The 18826-nt window shown below is 51.9% G+C and overlaps 7 protein-coding genes across 7 annotated transcripts; 6 read left to right on the top strand and 1 right to left on the bottom strand.

Annotated features, from left to right (window-relative positions):
* Positions 1 to 765: 765 nt before the first annotated feature.
* CONPUDRAFT_122139 (uncharacterized protein) lies at positions 766 to 2782 on the top strand. Its single transcript, XM_007769080.1, has 4 exons — positions 766 to 1368; positions 1422 to 2260; positions 2320 to 2397; positions 2453 to 2782. Exons 1-4 carry the CDS (start codon positions 909 to 911, stop codon positions 2561 to 2563), a joined length of 1488 nt encoding a protein of 495 aa, XP_007767270.1. The 5' UTR covers positions 766 to 908; the 3' UTR covers positions 2564 to 2782.
* A 406-nt stretch (positions 2783 to 3188) lies between these two features.
* CONPUDRAFT_102355 (membrane-associated proteins in eicosanoid and glutathione metabolism) lies at positions 3189 to 4078 on the top strand. The gene is made up of 5 exons (XM_007769079.1): positions 3189 to 3366; positions 3426 to 3488; positions 3544 to 3589; positions 3644 to 3792; positions 3857 to 4078. Exons 1-5 carry the CDS (start codon positions 3228 to 3230, stop codon positions 3907 to 3909), a joined length of 450 nt encoding a protein of 149 aa, XP_007767269.1. The 5' UTR covers positions 3189 to 3227; the 3' UTR covers positions 3910 to 4078.
* A 965-nt stretch (positions 4079 to 5043) lies between these two features.
* CONPUDRAFT_52967 (cystathionine gamma-synthase) lies at positions 5044 to 6752 on the bottom strand (the record flags this gene model as incomplete). Its single annotated transcript, XM_007768188.1, has 11 exons — positions 5044 to 5094; positions 5148 to 5258; positions 5309 to 5362; positions 5420 to 5719; positions 5770 to 5846; positions 5902 to 6001; positions 6051 to 6075; positions 6128 to 6312; positions 6371 to 6418; positions 6475 to 6608; positions 6662 to 6752. The coding sequence occupies 11 exons, from the start codon at positions 6750 to 6752 to the stop codon at positions 5044 to 5046; spliced, it is 1176 nt and encodes a 391-aa protein (XP_007766378.1).
* Positions 6753 to 7403: 651 nt separating this feature from the next.
* CONPUDRAFT_143398 (uncharacterized protein) lies at positions 7404 to 8009 on the top strand (the record flags this gene model as incomplete). Its single annotated transcript, XM_007769078.1, has 2 exons — positions 7404 to 7584; positions 7641 to 8009. Coding segments are annotated over 2 exons (403 nt in total), but the record flags the coding sequence as incomplete, so codon positions are not given.
* Positions 8010 to 9950: 1941 nt separating this feature from the next.
* CONPUDRAFT_81448 (glycoside hydrolase family 18 protein) lies at positions 9951 to 11755 on the top strand. Its single transcript, XM_007768395.1, has 5 exons — positions 9951 to 10343; positions 10401 to 10488; positions 10540 to 10685; positions 10743 to 11400; positions 11453 to 11755. The coding sequence occupies exons 1-5, from the start codon at positions 10168 to 10170 to the stop codon at positions 11627 to 11629; spliced, it is 1245 nt and encodes a 414-aa protein (XP_007766585.1). The 5' UTR covers positions 9951 to 10167; the 3' UTR covers positions 11630 to 11755.
* A 1219-nt stretch (positions 11756 to 12974) lies between these two features.
* CONPUDRAFT_81446 (uncharacterized protein) lies at positions 12975 to 15663 on the top strand (the record flags this gene model as incomplete). Its single annotated transcript, XM_007768394.1, has 9 exons — positions 12975 to 13231; positions 13289 to 13492; positions 13545 to 13630; positions 13688 to 13770; positions 13826 to 13989; positions 14062 to 14301; positions 14383 to 15098; positions 15160 to 15380; positions 15443 to 15663. Coding segments are annotated over exons 6-9 (1127 nt in total), but the record flags the coding sequence as incomplete, so codon positions are not given.
* A 320-nt stretch (positions 15664 to 15983) lies between these two features.
* CONPUDRAFT_136496 (uncharacterized protein) lies at positions 15984 to 17580 on the top strand. Its single transcript, XM_007769077.1, has 8 exons — positions 15984 to 16273; positions 16330 to 16533; positions 16589 to 16674; positions 16735 to 16835; positions 16885 to 17084; positions 17144 to 17211; positions 17259 to 17380; positions 17466 to 17580. The coding sequence occupies exons 1-8, from the start codon at positions 16091 to 16093 to the stop codon at positions 17498 to 17500; spliced, it is 999 nt and encodes a 332-aa protein (XP_007767267.1). The 5' UTR covers positions 15984 to 16090; the 3' UTR covers positions 17501 to 17580.
* Positions 17581 to 18826: the final 1246 nt, after the last annotated feature.

The following is an 18826-nucleotide window of genomic DNA, read 5'->3' as shown; positions in this document are numbered from 1 at the left end:
GACCCAGTACGTGATGTTTCAGACGAGCACTTGGACTCTAGAGATGGATGGAGTGGTAAAGGACATGTATTGATCATACGAACGGACATTAGGGATGAATGTAACTTTCACTACTATCTAGAAGACCATCATCACACCGGGACCCCACGTAGAGGCCCGGGGCAGTAGAGCTGCTAGCGAAGGCGAAGTCCCCGTTGAGGATGCTCTCGGCCAGACAAAAATGTCCCTTCGACGTTTGGAGGATTTGAAAACGGAAGAGTGATAAGGAGCTGGCACGGTTTGAAGAAAGGAGAGCGGCGAGGCAGAAAAGTTTTGAGGGGTGCTTACATAAGCCGCAGCGGGAAGGCGCGTATCAGATGCGGAGTCTAGACTCGTGCGAGGACAGCGACTAACGTGAAGAAGGATAACGTGAATGCTGGCAGTGGCGGCGATGAAACAAATCAGGGAGGGTGCGTGTCGTGTTATTTCTGCAGGTCATGTCAAGCAGAATAACTCTGGTTTCTGCAGCAAGATGGGCTCGTTATGCAAGAAAGGGCTTGGGAAGGGCGGGATGGCGCGGGAAAGGCGGCCAAAAGCGGCAGAACATTACCAGAAAAGGCGAGATGTGACATCATTTAGGCCGATGCCAAGACGAATAGCGCCTGTATTTGCGAGGGGCTCCACCGCGTTTCGAGGTGCTGCGGAATGGCTAGACACCGCAAGAAATGTTCACTTTCCCACTCCAAGCCTGTCACTCTTCCTCTCTCTCCTCTCTCTCCTCGTCGTCGTCCACAGCGCGCTCACTCCTACCTTCGTCGACCGCCATCACTGCGCCGTAGCTTATTTCGGCCACTTCTCGCCGTCGAGATCGGCGTCACGGCTCTACATCCCCGTCTACCCCGCAGCCCCACGTCCTCGGCAACGCCAAGATGCTGCAAACCCGGTCTCTCTCGGCGCGACTACTTGCCATCGCGTCAGGTGTCTCTTTCACCCTTCTCCTCTTTTATTACAACCATGCTCGTATATCCTCCCACCTCCGTTCCTTCTCGGACACCCTTTGGGAGGACAGCCCCGTGGCAGCCACCGTCGGCACGTGCTCCCCAGATGCATACGCTTCGGGTTACTGGAAATGGAGTCCAAAAACCGAAGTGGCGATCGACAACATAACCACGAAGGATGACGCTCTTGCTTTCACTGGCTTTCAAGGTTGCGCCGCTGATCGCGAATATTACTGGCATCTCGGCGCCGACGTTGAAGAGAAGTGGGATCGCTTTCCAGACGTCGATTATTACGACTGGGTTCCTGGAGATGGTTGCGACATTCGACCAATGAGACCGCGGGACATGGTCAGGGACATGGTCGAGAAAGGCGGCTGGCTTATTCTGGGTGGTGCGTACCATTTTTATTTTATTATTCTTTCAACACTCACCTTCGGCCTATAGATTCGATAACGGAAAACCACTTCTTCTCCCTTTCGTGCATACTATATCCGCACGTCCGCGCCACCCCAAACTATACCGAGAACCCATACTTTGACCGCGCATGGCCACAGAACCTATACCTCAACCCTTCCTCGCCCCTCGTGCAGGAGCTTGACATTCCCTACGATTTTGATATCGAGAGCACGCCACTCGCCACGTTCCGCCGCGTTGACCTCTTGCTCAGTCGACCTGAACTGGAGAAGCTCTACAAGGAAACTTATCCCGACAAAGCCGAGACAACCCCGCTCTTCAGCGAGGAACAGACCTGGTCCATCTCACCACAGCAATATATGCCCCTCTTCCTCTCACTCCCCTACTCGACCCTCATTGTCTCCACCGCGGGACACTGGACCACGACGCTAATGTCCGCCTTCCGCAACGAGTCTATTGGCGAGAAAGACGGCTACGGCATCCAGGACGTACTCGAATTTTTCGAAGTGTCGATGCAGCAGTGGGCCGACGATGTTCAGAGCGCGCTCGTGTCGTACTACAACTCGGACGAGGGCGGCGGCGACCAGTGGACGTTCGGCGCATTGCACTACGACGCGCCGTCGGACACGTGGCGCGTCGCCGGGATGGACGACGACTGGACGCTGGCCTCCATGCGCGCGTTGCCGTATGCGCCCGCGCTCGCGAGGACGGAGGGAAGCGTGGCGCGGGACAAGAGGGTCGTCGTGAGGGCGTATTTGCCTGGGCACGAGGATTGCCACAATTTCTATCAGCCGTGGTGGCGGATCAAGCCGTTCCAGTTCCAGTGGTACAACTGGGCGTGGATCAAGGACTTTAATCAGATCTTCCAGGTGAGTCTTTCTCCCCCTCTTGGTGTGGTGAGCGTCGTAGGCTGAAACGGGCCATGCAGAATCTACTTACGCCTCAAATGTACCCGTTTATTCACTATCTTCCTATCGACCGGCCAGCACGGCTGCGACCTGATGCGGTGAGTCTTTTCTTGATGATGCGGATATGTCGACGATGCTCATGTATGTCGCTAGCATGCCACGGGCGACTGTCTCCATCTCATGTCGGGTACGGGTGTCCTCGAGGGCTGGTCCCACTATATCTGGCACTACGTCACCACCGAACTTGAGGAGGGCAAGCCATAAATTGTCTCGCGCATATATTTAACTCAGGAGGCATCGTCGAAGAGACGCGTGCCTATCACTGATCGATGATCCCGGAGCCCATTGGAGAGGACACAATCGGGTAGAGAGTGGATAATGGACAGTGGACTTGGCTACGAAGCTGATACCAGATATTTATGTACACGTACTGCTAGCATTGTTAGACTTGGGCCTCGGAAATGCATACGACAGAATTCTAATGTGTAGTTTGACTCTTTGATTTCCCTCAGCGGCAGTCCGTGACTCCGTACGTTTCGGGACATAAAGTTGGTCCTGGATGAGTCAGCGTTGAGAGCGGATATGTCAGCGGATATTCCCGGACATCAAAGGATGGGTCACCACCACCGCGTAAACCCCTCAAGACGCGTCCCCCTTGCCGGAGCTTGTTGCAGATCTCGCCGCTCGGGGATGCCTCGGGCAAGCATGGAATGGATACGTGGAAGCGACGGGGAGCAACGAATGTCACCGAACACAGCCATAGCCGCGGCACTGGCAGTGGATGGGACGCGTCAGTCCATGCCGTTGACTGCGCTCACATCCAGCAAGCCGTGATATATAACTGAACATTATCATCTCCATCGCTCCTTTCTTCATTCACACCTTCAACACCACTTTCATCCTCCACACGCAACCCATCACCGCAACAATGTCCCCCTCTGGCATCGTCATCCCCGCTGAATACGCCTACGTTGCAGGCGCCTTGGCTTCCACCATCTGGCTCAACATCTGGCAGTTCCTCCGCGTCGCCCGCGCTCGCAAGGCCGCTAAGATCGACTACCCTCAGAGTGCGTTTCCGAGCCCACGTAGCGTTTCATTCTCGCTTACAGGTCTACTATTTCTGTAGTGTATGCCGAGGTCCAGCAGGCCAAGGACAGGCGGGAGGCGCACCTCTTCAACTGCGCACAGCGTACGTACCACCTTCCTCGTCTCTACATGCACCACCTAACGTGACCTCGTTACAGGCGCACACCAAAACACCCTCGAGTCCCTTCCCACTGTCCTCATCTCGTAAGTCCATTCCTCTACATCTCCGTGCGAGCAACCGCTAAACAACTCGTGCAGTACCGCCATCGCAGGTGTCCAATTCCCCACCTACGCCGCTGCCGGTCTTGGTCTCTGGGTCGCCGGCCGTGTTCTGTACACGATCGGATACTCGACGGGCGAGCCCGCCAAGCGCAGCCGTGGAACCATTGGAACTATCGCCATGCTCGGTACGCAATATCCCTCTAGACCCTTCCTCGATGGTACATGAACGCTAACTGCGAAATCTTCTAGGCCTCATTCTTGGTGCCTCGTACACCGCTGTGGACCTCATTCGCTCGATCTAGGGACATATTATATACATCGTCTTAAACAGCTACACCCACTGTGTCATTGGATATCGTTGAGTATAACTTATCGTCCGCTTTCTGCGCGAATCCTGCAATCCGCCCTGTCTGAAGATACAGTCGACTCTCCCTTACTGCATACCTCCCATAATGCAGACCCTCTAGTAATGCATAGGTTTTGAGCTTTCCCGAGTTGGTTTGCGGGGTAAGCGCCCGTAATTCGCATAACGCATAACGCATAGGGCCGGCAGGTTGACAATGCATAGCTCAGGGGTAAAAAGTGCCGAGTTTGCTGTTTTACAGGCTGATCAGCGAGAATGTATGCTGGGAAACCCTTCGAAAATGTATGTTCGGCTCCATGATCTCACTGAAGAGCCTCAAATAGAGCCCAAGACATAAGTACAACCGACTTCAGATTGATGAACTCCTTTACCCAGCTGGCAACAACTTGGATGCTAGCAAGTTGTGCTCGCAGCTCCATGAGCAAGACCACTGAGGATGAGAATTTTGCACCTGTGCATGTGATGAAGGCACGGGAGGCGCGGGAAAATATGGAGATCATCGAGACAGACAACGTTGACGGCGAATGTGACGTCGTCGAAGAGTTGTCCAAGGCTCAGCGCGAGCGGGCCTCCAGGCCTCGGGTCTGATACTAATAAGTATGTGTGTTACTGCATACTGTAGTTTTTCGACCATGGCGCAGAAGCTGGAGGCTTTGCTGGGGTTATTCAACCGCCAGCTGTGTTTGGACCAGGTGCGGCCGAGCTTGAAGGAGGCTTGATGTACAAAGTATTTTGCATCACATACATATGCATATGGTTTTTGCCCTACTGTGATACCTAGAGCGACATAGAATGATATAGAATTAAAACGGGTTATTTAGCCCCTATTTATTATGTCTCTCCCTATGTGCATACCCTATAATGCATAGCCCGGAGCATTTCCCAAGGGGTATGCAATATGGGGGAGTTGACTGTATGTCTAAAGGTCCAGAACCTCGACGTTTCGAGGTAAGGTCCGTGATCAATCCTATTGACTACGGCACAGTCCACCTGAGGGAGGGGCAACCAGAGGGAGTTTGATCTAGAGTGATACAAAATATGAGTGTCGGGCTCTGCATAGCGAAGTTGTCAGTCATACCATCGTCAACCTCTGGAATGCCTGGCGAATGTCGCTCTTTAGATCCTAATGTCACATCTTTAATTCCTGCTCGCAGATTGGCGCGGGTGGCTACTCACGTCTACGTCTTCAACACCGATACTAAAGCGAATGAGCAACGGGTCTTCGCTCTTGTCTGAGCGGACTCTTTGCTCGACCAGTGATTCGACGCCTCCGAGGCTCGTCGCGACCTGATAGTTCTTGGGTAAGGTGAACATCACACACCGCCTGACGCACGTACGACGAAGTATTGCAGGTAATGCGGAAACCTGTCTGCATATTCTCTGTGTGCGAGCTACACGGCGGGGTTAACATACTCTTATACAACCAAGAAGGATAGAGCAGTGCGCACCCGTATTGAGAATGCAGCACCAAATCCTCCCTCCATCTGCTTCGCAGGGTCGAAGCCGCGCTCATCGATACCTTGCAGGCTGGAGTGCCAGACCTTCGTCACGACACCCCCCGGTATGCCGTCGAACTCGCGATCTTCTCCGGCGGGAACATTAGCTGCTCCAGCGAGCCATCGCGCTAAGATCGTCGCTGTCTCGGACTGTCGTGGGACTCGGAGGTGCAGCGTCCGAAGAGACCGCAGGAGAAGCCACGTCTCAAGGGAGCCCATCACGTTGCCCATGAACTTTCTGTCGTCCCAGAGCTATACTGCAGGTGAGCATCGTCGACACTATACAGGTCCTCATCACCGACCTCCAAGTACTCTGCCTCCGTCTTGACAGCGAGAATACCGCAAAGCATGTCGGAGTGACCTCCAAAGTACTTTGTCCCTGCGCCCAGCTGTCATCACTGGCTATGTACAAGCCACGACCGTGGATGACGTACCACTATGAAAGACACAGTCTGCTCCCCACTTGAACGGGTCCTGGAGCGGTGGAGGCCCAAATGTTGAGTCGACTAGAATCTTTCCGCCTATGGCATGAACCTATTGACGTTAGCCGCAGGCAAGGCTCGAAGAGGATACCAACGCTCACCTTGTTTGCGTAATAGGCGATGTCCCTTGGTTGATATCAGGTCATTACGCTGTATATGGCTTCAACAAGCATCTCACCGAGATTCACCAGTCGGATTCAACGGCGTCTCCAGCCAGCATAGATCACCTTCTTGGAAGTCGTCGTCGAGGTCTATCAGGGGGATGTTCTCTGACTTTGCCTTGGCATACGTCCGTATACACCCATGGCAGCCCATGTACCCCTTCCTAATTGCGACACGCTTGGGGTTGTAGTGGACGAGTGCCTGGAAACGATTCAAGGCGTGGATATCATTTCTAAATCAAGAGGAGGTGCGAACGCACTGCGTAAGCTGCAGCTAGTCCAGAGGAGTACGTCATGGAATAGCCGTGCTAGCAAGATCTCTGAGTCAGAATTGCGCAAAAGCGCTCCTCTTGTGGTAACTCACCAGGACTTTGTTCAGAACTTGTAGGTCCCGATCGCTGACATCCTGCGAGTACGTCGAGTAAACATGCCGCCGCCCTTGCACCATGACTGGTGGCTCGTCGAGATCATCCTGATACAGAGGATCTCTTCGGAACGCTATTCAGTCGTAACCCGTAAGTTCAGGAAGGATAATCAGGGTCAGGACGTACTGGTTGTCACCGAGATCGACGGCGCGACTTCATAGCCAGCGAGCGCCTGGTCCGCGTGTATCAGGTCCGTTCCGCTCAGTAGAGATGCCATGTCGGTTGACTCGAGATCTAGCGTGCGTTTGGCAGGAGACACTGGTGAGAGATAGAGAGCAACCAGGGATCGGATGCTCTATTCTGCGGTTTCCCGTGTGTTCTTATTAGCACCTCCGTCCCGCGCTCCGGAGCGGGTTCTCCGAGTCAGGCCAGCGCGCTAGGCACGTAATGCGCTGTTCCGCTTTGAGCTTCATCTGTACCTTAGTGGATGATTATCTGCACGGGACTTCGGAAGTGGCGCTACAAGGAATCGTATGGGCATTCCCCTCCTGTAGATGTTGGTAAAGTGAGGGTGAATCGGTGGGAACGTGAAGCGCTCACCAGTCACAGTGTTTACTAGAGACCTGGGCAGATAAACGTCAGTGACTTATGGGGATAACCGCAGAGTCATACCCACTTTTGTTGGCGCTCTTTCATCTTGCAGTATTCAGAAGAGCAATCAGTGGCAGATGCCAGGGGATGCAACGAACTCGGAATGAGCAACGAATTGGCAACGAATACACTGCAACATTTGGCACTTTTGAACTCCGCGACCTTCGGAGTATGATTCGGATCGCACCTTCGAGTGTCTGACATGGACAGGTGTTCGCTCTGCAGCCTCCAGATTCCGTGCATAAGTGCATCTCGCACTCATTTTCTTGGATATTAGGATTGAAATCTGCGACTACCTGACTACACGCCATGCGCTGCTGGCCCTAGCAAGGACCTGCACTGTGTTCAAGGATCCCTCCCTTAACAGAGTTTGGTCGGGCTATCTCGATCCCATCAAAATTAGTGATATCCTGTCGGCTCTTCCAGACTCGGTGAAGGAAAACGCATACGGAGATGTTGTGAGTAGCGATGGTTTCTCTAATGAGGAAAATGAGTCGTTGATTCCTCCGGCTAGGTCGACTTCATCCCAACGCAAGAAGGCTGGCAACGACTTTACAGTTACGCTAAGCGAGTCCGATATCTTTCGTTTGACTATCGCTTCCGCGTTTGCCAACCTTCAACACATATTCTGCGCTGTCGACGACTTTCAAAGGGATACTCTGCAATACTATACAGAGTTCATTTCCTCTGGGCTTCTTCAACTCAGCATGGAAGTCACGGGCAACGGCGAGAATAGGAACTCTGAGAGAGTTCTAGATCTTGTCTCGGAACGATGTCCCAGTCTGGATTGGCTGGAAGTAACTGAAGGAGTATTCGGCCTTCAACCAATGGACGACTGTCTATCTCGAGTTGTAGGACGCCTACATGTTCTCTCTGGCTTGCGCTGTTCCGGTCTCACGCAGCCCGCCTTGTCAAGGCTCTCGAGCTCTTCTTACATTCGCCAGTTGACCCTTCATAGTCTGCGTCAACCATTTCGCAAACAATTTGGCGCAGCTGGCTACGAAGTCTTTCGCTCCCTAGAGGTACTGTCGCTCTACGCGGAAGATGTCGACGAGACTATGACACTTTTACGCGCCCTCCCCATTCTTCCTAAGAGCCTTGAACTCGGCTGTTCCTCGTTCTCTCCTCCCTCTATCGAAAAAGCAGTCACTTTCTTATCTCACGGTCAGCCGACACGCCTGGAAAAGATGGCTCTCCACGACCAAGACACCTTCTTCGGGATGACCAAAAAGGGAAAAGAAGACAGAGAAATGCTTACCGTAACTACATTTCGACCGCTGTTTTGTCATAGAGACCTACGGAAGCTCGTGCTTCGCATGGGCTCCAGCATGTCTTTGTCCCCGGGCGGTGCCAAAGAGCTGGCAGAGGCTTTTCCGCGACTGGAGGAGCTGGAGTTTTCTCCCTCTTTTCTTTCCTCCGCCAGTCTGGACTGCCTGTTTGCTTTCACCAAGGAATGCTCGAGGTTGACTAGCGTTACAATGCCAATCGATGCTTCTGTGGCGACGGGCGTAACATCCCCCGCGCCTCCCCATACGGCGATGAGAGGTATTACGCTGATTGCGCGTAAGCTCCAGGATGCCGGTGTTTTCGTCAAGATTGTAGCGCAAGCGTTTCCATCGCTCGAGGACATCTGTCTCGAAACAAATAGATACTCGATTGAAGATGGCTTAAACGCGGGAGGAAAGTCACCGATCACCCTGGAAACCATTAGACCACTCCTTCAACTTCGTCACCTAAAGTGCATGGCTCTGCACCTACAAAGGCCGTTCGCACTAGCTGACAGCGATCTTAGGCAGCTGGGGAAGTCACTTCCGAACCTGGCCGATCTAACGCTTGACGGTGGGAACGCAGACTATACGTACTGTGTTCCGGAGGCGACCTTCGACGGCCTGTTAGCCCTCACCGAATCATGCCCGGACTTGTCCGCCATCTCTATCCGTATCAACACCATGTCAATTTCTCAACCCCACCTCTGGTCGCTGGTCGAGGCACGTTGAGGGCGCCCTCGAAACAAGGTCCTCGAGAGCCTCAATCTTCTGGACTCGCGGATCGCGTGGAAGAAGGACCTTGCCATTATGCTTGGGGTTATATTCGCGCGTGTAAAAGTCGAGAACGACATGTTCTTGGGCAATCTGGTCGGCTCCCTGCGAATGCTAGAGAGAGGTAGGGATGTTAAGAGGATGGACATCAGGGACTGGCAAAGTGTTTTCTTCCAGCTGCCTGGGCGCGAGGACGAAATCAATGACTCAGATCTAAGTATGATTCTGATACGAACTGGGAGACGGTGTCAGATTCGAGTTTGGACTAGTCAATAAGGATTAATCTCATATATTGGTGTCTAACTTATGCCCTACATTTGGAGAGATTTGAGTCGCTCGAAACCAGCGCACGGTGCGAAGTTCATGATGTCTTTCAGCCCTTGGTGCTAACTAGTGAGTGGATGCAAAACTCGTCGCATTCGAGTAGAATGATTTTGTGCTATGCGGTGCGAGAAAGCACATAGAATACTCAAAGGCAGATACGTCTATATTTCTGGGATACGGGGATGTGTGACTAGCATACGAGTGATATGACGGCGACGTTCTTGTAGAGTAAGTAGTAAAGATAGACGGTAGTAAAGATAGGGGGTGGACGCAAATTGTATCCTGGTCAAAGTTCCCACTATCTTCGCTTCTTTCAGACACGCTCATGTCATCCGTCCGAAACCACACGCTTGTTTGACATCTCCAATTCAGAATTCACATGGCGAGGCAACGTTGGGTGGTCCGAGTCAGTCTCCATATGGTGTTTTAGTGCTATTTTACTCCACAGTCGACCGCCACGTTGAACGCCTCACCAGTCGCGTATTGATTCCGGTCTACACCTGTCAACTTGTTGTCAATGTCACCCTCGGCGGTCACATTCTCGCTCCCATCTTCCCCGGCTGTCGTTCTTCCGCTGGGCGGCAAGGGGCAGTTTGGCACTATGTCTATCCTCGCGACAAAATCTCATAAGAAGCCACCTCCTCACCATCTGTTTTCCCAGACCGAGGGCCCTCAACCATGCTTCCCACCACCATCCTCGTCCTCATCGCCCTTGCTGTAGCCCCGGCCTACGCTTCCAAGGCTGCCGACGCCAAGGTCGCCGCAGCCTGGTATGCCGGCTTCCATGCCGAGGAAGGCTTTCCGCTCTCCAAGGTTTCGTGGAACAAATACAATACCCTGATCTACTCGTTCGCGTGCGTGCATTAGATGATCTCTCAATCGTAGATGCGCTGACCTCGCTCCTCATGTAGCGAGACGACACCAAGTGTACACAGCGTGACGCTCAATGGATCGGATGGTGGCCTTCTACCGCAGTTTGTTGAGGAAGCTCACAAGAACGTACGTTCACCCTTTTCCTACCGAAGCTTCAATTCTCACCGCCATTTCCAGGGTGTCAAGGCACACATTTCTATAGGAGGCTGGACTGGGGGTCGCTGGTACTCGACAAACGTTGGTTCGGCTGCAAACCGCACTGCTTTTGTTAAGACAGTCACCGACTTTGTGACCAAGTACAACCTCGACGGAGTCAACTTCGAGTAAGCACCAGAGTCCGTCCATGCATTTCCTTCTTATGATAATAACCTCCACGCTAGTTGGGAGTACCCCAACAACCAAGGCATTGGATGCAACACCATCAATGCCAACGATACCGCCAACTTCCTCGCATATCTTCAGGAGCTCCGCAAGACTCCGGTCGGCGCCAACATCACCCTCTCTGCTGCAACAGCCGTCGCCCCCTTCATGGACGCGTCTGGCAGCCCCTCGTCTGACGTCTCCGGTTTCGCCAAGGTCCTCGACTACGTCGCCATCATGAACTACGATATCTGGGGTAGTTGGTCCTCCGCCGTTGGGCCCAACTCGCCGCTCGATGATTCCTGCGCGCCCGCGGCGGACCAACAGGGCTCGGCCATGAGCGCTGTCAAGGCGTGGACAAAGGCTGGTATCCCTGCGAACCAGATCGTGCTCGGCGTCGCGTCGTATGGTCACTCGTTCTCCGTCAACGCCACGTCCGCGTTCGGCAGTAGCGCGACGAAGGCTACGAAGGCACTGGTCGCGTACCCGGCGTTCAACGCGTCGAACCAACCGCTCGGCGATAAGTGGGACGATACGGGGAGCGTGGATGTGTGCGGCGTTTATGAAGGACCGGGTGGTGACTGGGACCTCTGGGGACTTGTCGATGGTGGGTTCCTCGACCAGCAGGGCAACCCTGCAAAAGGGATCTACTATCGTTACGATAACTGCAGTCAGACGGTGAGTGCTCTCATTGCTAGCCGCAGAGGAATTGACATCTGATTTGATGTAGCCATACGTGTACAACACGACATCGGAGGTGATGGTCTCGTTTGACAACACACAGTCGATCAAAGCCAAGGGTGCGTACGTGAAGCAGGCAGGATTGCTTGGATGGGCGTTCTGGGAGGCAGGCGGTGATTACAACGACATTCTCCTCGACGCCATTCATTCTACGTCTGGATTCTGAGCTTTCTCTGCCTGTGGTTACTTATACCATACATCCTGTAGTCGATTGATTTTATCCTGGCACTTGTCGCGTCTCTCTCAATGGTCTCGCCGAAGTCTCGGGAAATGTAAGTAAGCGCATGGTTCCCACGTAGCCGCATTGCAACCTCTTGGCGTAAAGTAACACAGACGGGGGGGAATCGGCGCTTTTGCATTATTGAACTCGCTCTCTCTCCAGTCACTTCGTCCTGCCTACAATTCTAGTACAGCACCTTGATGGTCGCAATTGGACTTAACTCGTTCGGCCCCTCTTGGATGTTTTCCGACTCAGAAGAATCCGAGGACCACGACTCGGACCCCGACTTCCAAGTCGATGAAGAGACGTCCTACGCAGAACTCCTACGACGACGCGCCGAAATGCAGCTGGTCAGTGCCCCAGCGGTAGATAGGTACGCGACATATACTTGTGACGACGGGAAGAGCGAATATGGCGAGGAATGTGTCGTTCCTGTCACTCGCCCGAGCCCTTGTCTGGAACAAGCGTTCCAGCCTCCTTCGTTGACCGTCATTCCGTTGGATGTACTTGACCTAGTGAGTTGCTGTGATGACTGTTACTGCGTTGAATTGCTAAGCGTACCTAATGCAGATTTTCTCAAAATTGCTCGAACCTCCATCCGTCGGACCTGTTGCACCTCTGTCGTACAAGCAAGCACCTGCGCGAGCTGCTACTTTCGCAAAAGGCATCCGGCGTCTGGAAAGCGGCACGGAAGGTGCGCGGAGATGTCCCAGATCCCATGCCTGGTGTATCCGAACCTCGGTGGGCCTCTTGAATCTTTGGAGAGTCTTATTGCGAGGTACGGGCAAGCTTATAGTAGTCACGGAGTCTTGATGCTTCCGTATCCCGATCCGCGCGCCGCGGTCACGACATTCGTGAAATACTTCCGAAACGCGCGTCGTTGCGGGCCATTCCTTCAGAATCCTTGCCACGCGCATGTCTTTCCCCTTCTTTGCACGTCGGTCATTCCCACAAATGTCTGAAGATATGAAGGGGGGCAATATTGTAATGGTAGCGCGACGCGTCATAATCATGTGTTTTGACGCTGAATGCAGCCTAACCCCAATTCGAACTTAGAAGGCGAACGCCGAACGCGGAACTCAAAAAATTCCCAATTCCCATTGTCCAGCCATGGAATGGAAGACGAGCCCCACCTCGAACTCTGTTATACGGAACGGTACAGTAACGGGCATATTCTACTCCACTCCGGAGATTCCGCGCGTGGGAGCAGCTAGGTGAACATTTACATATAGAAGGTGGCAGAACGCGGAGAAAAACAGATTAGAACTGCGCCTACTTTCTCCTCCCACTCGTTGACTTCCGACTCAGTACTACCGCTAGCTCCTGCATCCTCTGATTCTCAGCTTGAAACCCGATTGGGAAACGGACCAAGATTCCCCATTGTCTACATCGTATGCCATGGGGACAGAACAAGAAGCGACTCGTACCAGCGACTTGGATGATGGCAATCGTAGCCTTTCCTTTACCCACTCCGCTTCAGCGACGAGCTTCCAGATGATGCTCGAATCGGCCAACGGTGTGTCCTTGCCCATCGAGGTTACGTGTGCAGTGAGTACTTATAGGTGTGTGCGTATCGATCGAAGAAATGACAAGGAGATCTTTCAGGTACTTTCTCAGCTTCACCCGGCGGACTTGCTTCGCCTATGCCGTACAGGCAAGGCTTTCCGTGACATGTTGATGCCCAAATCATACGACTCCATCGCGATATGGAAGGCTGCGCGAGAAACGCACGGGGATGTTCCTGAGCCTATGCCCGGGGTCTCGGAGTTTCGGTGGGCGAGTTGGCTGTTCGAGAATCCTCCCTGCGAGGTAAGGCCCGTTATTGTGTTGGTTGAGATCGTTTGCTGAGAAAGCGTTGTAGGTCTGTGGCAACCGCATACCATTGTTGCAGCGTGATCCCTACCTATCAGTGGGACATCGCGTATGTAAGGAGTGCTTCCGCGAGAAGTGAGCGCACGAGAATACTACAGACGTTCGAGTTATATCTGACGTTCCCCATTTTAGGTGCATATTCCCGTTTGATGTGTCCCGCGAAGGGAATCAGGATGTTCCTGATATCGATCTCATTTCCCTTTCTGTACCTAAAGGTCAGTAGTCCCGGCATTGTGTGGCGAAGAGCTCATCCCCAATTTGCTCCATGAGATAACGGACATGAAAGGCCCGGGTTCTGGGCTGTAGACGTGAACGACGTATCGGCTACACTACGCTCATTAAAACGAGACATCGAACTGGAAAAGTATGGAGCGTCTCAGGCGCTTGTGGATTACATGGATCGTCGTAGAGAGATTGTTAGATCATCCCGTCAGGTAAAATTCTAATATTATTCTGTTACAACTATTCCCCATGCATTGACCTTTCTCGTGCAATTATTTCTGTAGGCTTACCATGATTTCAAGCGCTGGAGGACACAAGATAGTCCTCGAGTGAGGTCCCGTAACCGCGATGAGTTATTTAATCCACCCTAAGATACCGTGACATCAAACTGACATCGAGAAGACTACAGGATTACGTTGCCGCCCTGGGGTATACTTGGGACGACTTTATGTTTGTCAAGAGACGCCATCCTAGACCTTTTTATGATTACTTGTTCATGCGTGATACGGAGCTGAGACATGAAGGTGAGTGTCTTTCTCATGCGCTTTCATTATTTGAATATGTGCACGGGTGTTGACGTCTAATTGATGCATTGTCTTTTAAAGAGTGGGAAAAAGAAGAGGCTTTGGTTATCGAACAGCTCGAGCGCTGCCCCGCAGAACGTGAAGCCGAATATCGTCTCAATATTTTGGCGAACAGATGTTCTATTGTGAAGGCGCACTACAAAAACTATTTGCAGGAGTTGCCTCCGCTTCGACAGGCCGAGGCACCACCTCTCTGGGTCGCCAACCTCTTTCCTGGTATTGATATCCTCGTCAATAGTCCATCAACGGACTTTTTATCTCATGAGCTCTCGCAAGCTACGAGCGACATCAAAGAGTTGGTCGCAGACTACACCGAAGCAAAAGACCTGTTGTGTCGCGACATCGCCGTACAGTGTCTCGCAGACAGTGACATCCATAGTCCTCCCCCTCACCACCTCGCTTCCTTCGTGATTCAGTGCGCACAGCAGGACTGTTCCAATCGAGCCGAATACGGACTTCCTAATAGGCCACTCTTTGGGCTGGCAGATGCTCGGAACCACCACTGTTACTCGCGACCTCTTCCTGAGTCGCCCTTTTGTGGCTTGGAAAGCCGCTACGCCTTCAGCGATCGCGGGCGCGAGGCTGTTCTCTCCCTTCTGTCCTTGCTTGGACTCGAACCTCACACAACTCTCCCGAAGACACTAGACCGCCTTTCTGCGAGGCTCTTATGCGGCAACTGTCCGACCATCAAAACAGCTACGTACCAGTCGAGGTACTTGTACAACTGGAGACAGAGCGTGCGCCGACGTTCACGTGTTTTTCATGATATAAGCCTCTGACTAAACTCTACGTTTTTAGGCGATTCATTTTATCGCTAGCGACAAAGAAACGCACGCTGAGTCCAAGTGGGAACTACTTCCCGATGAAGCAGCAGAGGATGTAGCCAGACGGGAGAAACGTAGCAGGGAGACAGATACGTTGGACGCGGGGATTGAGGCATGGTGGTGCAACCATTGCAACCATACCCTGGAAAATGGCGAAGACCGCAAAATCAACGTTCTGGCTCATATACGCGAGCAGTAAGTGTCCCATATTTCCTAAGCTCCGCATCACAGCTAATAGGTGATAAATGTGCTCCCAGACACGAGCAAATCCTGTCCCCTGAGGAAGGGCGTGATTTCTTCTTTTCCCCTGCGCAGACCCGGAGCGGCCCCCAGCCTATACTCTATGCCGTCGAGCGAGCAAGCACACCTAACTAGACGATACTATAGTGGTTCGTGGTAGAGAGTTGATAGCTGCTCCAAATTAGCGGTATCCCTTGTACTAGTATCTAATCCGTATATCAGAACGTTCATGTTGAATGATCACACATGCGTACCATGCACGTTTCACGGCAGCAGTGCCTCGCTGTGCAATAAACCACGTTAACGGTGACAAAGAACGCACAATGACACGTTCGTCGAGGCTTCTCAACGCAAAAGTTCACGTTCATTAAACAAGGGCGATTGTGATTCCTGGGTGAAATGGTCCAGGACGGCCACGAAGAACAAGGAGACATATCCTGCTCCGCTCCGGAGATTCCGATCGTGGGAGCACCTAGTTGAACGCTTACATAAAGAACATGGCAGAATGCGGAGAAAACCGACTCAGATTAGAATTGCACCCACTTTCTCCCCTACTTGCTGACTTCCGACTCAGTACTACTGCTATCTAATGTCTATCCTTCGATTCTCAGCTTGAATAAGGATCGAGAAACGTACCAAGATCCCCCATTGTGTCCGGCCATCGAATGTCACACCTGGTCAATTCGAGCATCATGGGAACAGAACAAGAAGTACTGGTGGTCGGTATCGGCGACTTGGATGACGGCCATCGTAGCGTTTCCTTCAACCAGTCTGCTTCAGCTATGACTTTCCAGATGATGCTCGAATCAGCCAACCTTATGTCCTTGCCGATCGAGATTGCATGGGCAGTGAGTACATGTAGCCTGTGCGTATCGGTCGGGTAGATGACAAGGGAATCTTTCAGGTACTTTCTCAGCTTCACCCAGCGGATTTGGTTCGCCTGTGTCGTACAGCCAAAGCCTTCCGCGATATGTTGATTTCGGACTCCAGCGAATCTATCAAGATTTGGAAGGCTGCGCGAGAAGTGCACGGTGACATTCCAGCGCCTATGCCCGGGGTCTCGGAGTTCCGATGGGCAACTTGGTTGTTTGAGAACCCTCCTTGCGAGGTAAACCAGAGGCCGGTTGTAGTACTGAAACCTGTTCGTTTACAGATGTTTTTAGGTCTGCAATCATCGAATATCGCAGTGGCATCTCGACGTCTACTTATCGATAGGGCATCGGGTGTATGAGAAGTGCTTTTGGAAGAAGTGAGTTCACGATCCTCATATGATCATTGCTCACTTGATGCTAAATGTTTCTCATATTAGATGCAAGAACCTGCATATCAGGTCACGCAAGCGGAATAATCATCTTTCCCGTCGTGAAGCAAGAGATCTTATTCCTGCCTTTCCAGTTCCGCCTACCGAATGTCAGTGGTCCCCTTGTACATTTAAACGCCCATGATTAAATTGTTGCAGACGCCTCTGATTGGGAGGGATTCACACGCGGTGGGCTAGAAAAGCCGCACCGTATGTACTACTGGCACGCGGATATAAACGAGGTGTTAGATACCCTACGAGCGTTAGAAGGAGACATTACACTCAACAAGCCCGGGGCGCAACAAGCTCTCAGCGAGTACAAGGATCATCGTAAAGAGCTCGTTCGTTTATACGTTCAGGTAAGTCCCACTAGATCTGCTGCGTTTACGAACTTTCCTCATCATGATCATGGATGTAGGGGTACATGGACTTTGAATGCTGGAGGGAGCAAGAAGCGCCCCGGGTTCGCGCCAAGAATTGCGAGAGGTACTTCCTGCTCATGATAGAACGAGACAGCAGTTGACGTTGATAAGATTACAGAATTACATTGCTACACTAGGTCATAGCTGGTCTGATTTTATGCTCGTCCAGTATCATCATCCTCGACCTTTCCACAATCATCTCTTCAGTCGCGATACGGAGCTAAGATATGAAGGTCAGTACCCACCTCAGACGTCGTTCGCCGTTGTTACAGCAAGCTCACACATATTGATGCACAATCCATGCACCGTCTTTAACAGAGTGGATAAAAGAGGAACCTTTGGTATTTGAATAGCTTGAGCGCTGGGCGGCAAATCGTGATGTCACCAGACGTCATAACCTCTTGTCCGGTAGACGTTCTGAAGTGAAGAAACATTATGTGGACTATATGTGGAGTCTTCCACCGCTTCGGCAGGCGGATTCACCTCCTCTTGGAGTTGTCTACAACTTTCCTGCGATCAACACTCTCATCAACAGTCCATCAGAAGACTCATTTAATATCTCAGGAACTCTCTCAAGTCATGGGCGAAATCGAGGAAATGATAGCGGCCTACTTGGAAGAAAAGGAACTCATGTGTCGCAAAATTGCCTTACAAGAAAGAAGTTTCGTCGGTGTCAGTGATCACAGCCTTCCCCCTCACCACCTCGCTTCCTTCGTGACTCAGTGCGCACAGACGAATTGTATAAATCGGGCCAGAGATGGGCTTTGTAACAGGCCACTTTTTGGATGCGATGCTCGAAACCACCATTGCTATTCGTCTAAAAGTCGTGTCAATGGGATCGTCGATAGAGATCTGCATGGTCTTGAAAGTCGTTACGCGTTTAGCAGTCGTGGACACGAGGCTGTTCACTCGCTCCTTTCTTTACTTGGACTGGAACCTCTCGTGACTCTCCAGGAGACGCTAGACCAGCTCTCGGCGAGGTTCTTATGCCGCAACTGCCAACCCATTACCACAGCTACGTGCGACTCGAAGTACATGTACAGCTGGCGGCAGAGCGTGCGTTGACACTCGCAGGCTATGCTCTCACATTGTCTTCTGACCACACTCGAGGACTTTAGGTGACCCATTTTATCTCCGCAGACGCACAAACCCACGCCGAGTCCAAGTGGACGTCAATCCCCCAAGAAGCAGAAAAAGATGCCGCTAGACGTGAGAAACGCGTCAAAGACGCAGACGTGGAACTTGGAGGTATCGCAGCATGGTGGTGCAACCACTGCAACCACACGCTGAACCATGGCGAGGATACCAAGAATGGTGTCATAACGCATATACGTCAATTGTAGGTGTTGCAGATATCTCGAGTCCCGAATTGTGGCTAATACGACATCGATGTGCTCCTAGCACTGCAAGCATTTCTCAATAATAGTGGCATTATTACTTGAAATTTATTTTAAATGTTAAGGTAAACAGGTTTCAATAATTAGGTCCTCATTACTATTATTTTATATATCAAAGACAGGAAAGGAAGGCGCCTGTTACTGACCCTTGTCTTTGATAAAGGTTTTAAATAACGAGGAACTAAATATTGAAACCTGTTCACCTTAATATTTAAAATACTTTTCAAGTAATAATGCCACTATTATTAAGAATTGCTTGCAGTGTAGGCACCGGGAAATCGT

This window comes from Coniophora puteana (assembly GCF_000271625.1).
Source record: "Coniophora puteana RWD-64-598 SS2 unplaced genomic scaffold CONPUscaffold_4, whole genome shotgun sequence".
NCBI lineage: Eukaryota > Fungi > Basidiomycota > Agaricomycetes > Boletales > Coniophoraceae > Coniophora > Coniophora puteana.
This window is presented reverse-complemented; position numbering and strand designations above follow the sequence as displayed.

Excerpts from the sequence above, each read along its gene's own strand:
- CONPUDRAFT_81448 (XM_007768395.1), top strand. The coding sequence starts at position 10,168 with ATGCTTCCCACCACCATCCTCGTCCTCATCGCCCTTGCTGTAGCCCCG. Across the intron at positions 10,344-10,400 it reads ACCCTGATCTACTCGTTCGC|CGAGACGACACCAAGTGTAC; the intron begins GTGCGTGCATTA and ends CTCCTCATGTAG. Across the intron at positions 10,489-10,539 it reads TTGAGGAAGCTCACAAGAAC|GGTGTCAAGGCACACATTTC; the intron begins GTACGTTCACCC and ends CGCCATTTCCAG.
- CONPUDRAFT_122139 (XM_007769080.1), top strand. The coding sequence starts at position 909 with ATGCTGCAAACCCGGTCTCTCTCGGCGCGACTACTTGCCATCGCGTCA. Across the intron at positions 1,369-1,421 it reads CGGCTGGCTTATTCTGGGTG|ATTCGATAACGGAAAACCAC; the intron begins GTGCGTACCATT and ends TTCGGCCTATAG. Across the intron at positions 2,398-2,452 it reads CACGGCTGCGACCTGATGCG|CATGCCACGGGCGACTGTCT; the intron begins GTGAGTCTTTTC and ends GTATGTCGCTAG.
- CONPUDRAFT_102355 (XM_007769079.1), top strand. The coding sequence starts at position 3,228 with ATGTCCCCCTCTGGCATCGTCATCCCCGCTGAATACGCCTACGTTGCA. Across the intron at positions 3,367-3,425 it reads TAAGATCGACTACCCTCAGA|TGTATGCCGAGGTCCAGCAG; the intron begins GTGCGTTTCCGA and ends CTATTTCTGTAG. Across the intron at positions 3,489-3,543 it reads CCTCTTCAACTGCGCACAGC|GCGCACACCAAAACACCCTC; the intron begins GTACGTACCACC and ends ACCTCGTTACAG.
- CONPUDRAFT_136496 (XM_007769077.1), top strand. The coding sequence starts at position 16,091 with ATGTCACACCTGGTCAATTCGAGCATCATGGGAACAGAACAAGAAGTA. Across the intron at positions 16,534-16,588 it reads TTGAGAACCCTCCTTGCGAG|GTCTGCAATCATCGAATATC; the intron begins GTAAACCAGAGG and ends AGATGTTTTTAG. Across the intron at positions 17,212-17,258 it reads CGCGCCAAGAATTGCGAGAG|ATTACAGAATTACATTGCTA; the intron begins GTACTTCCTGCT and ends GACGTTGATAAG.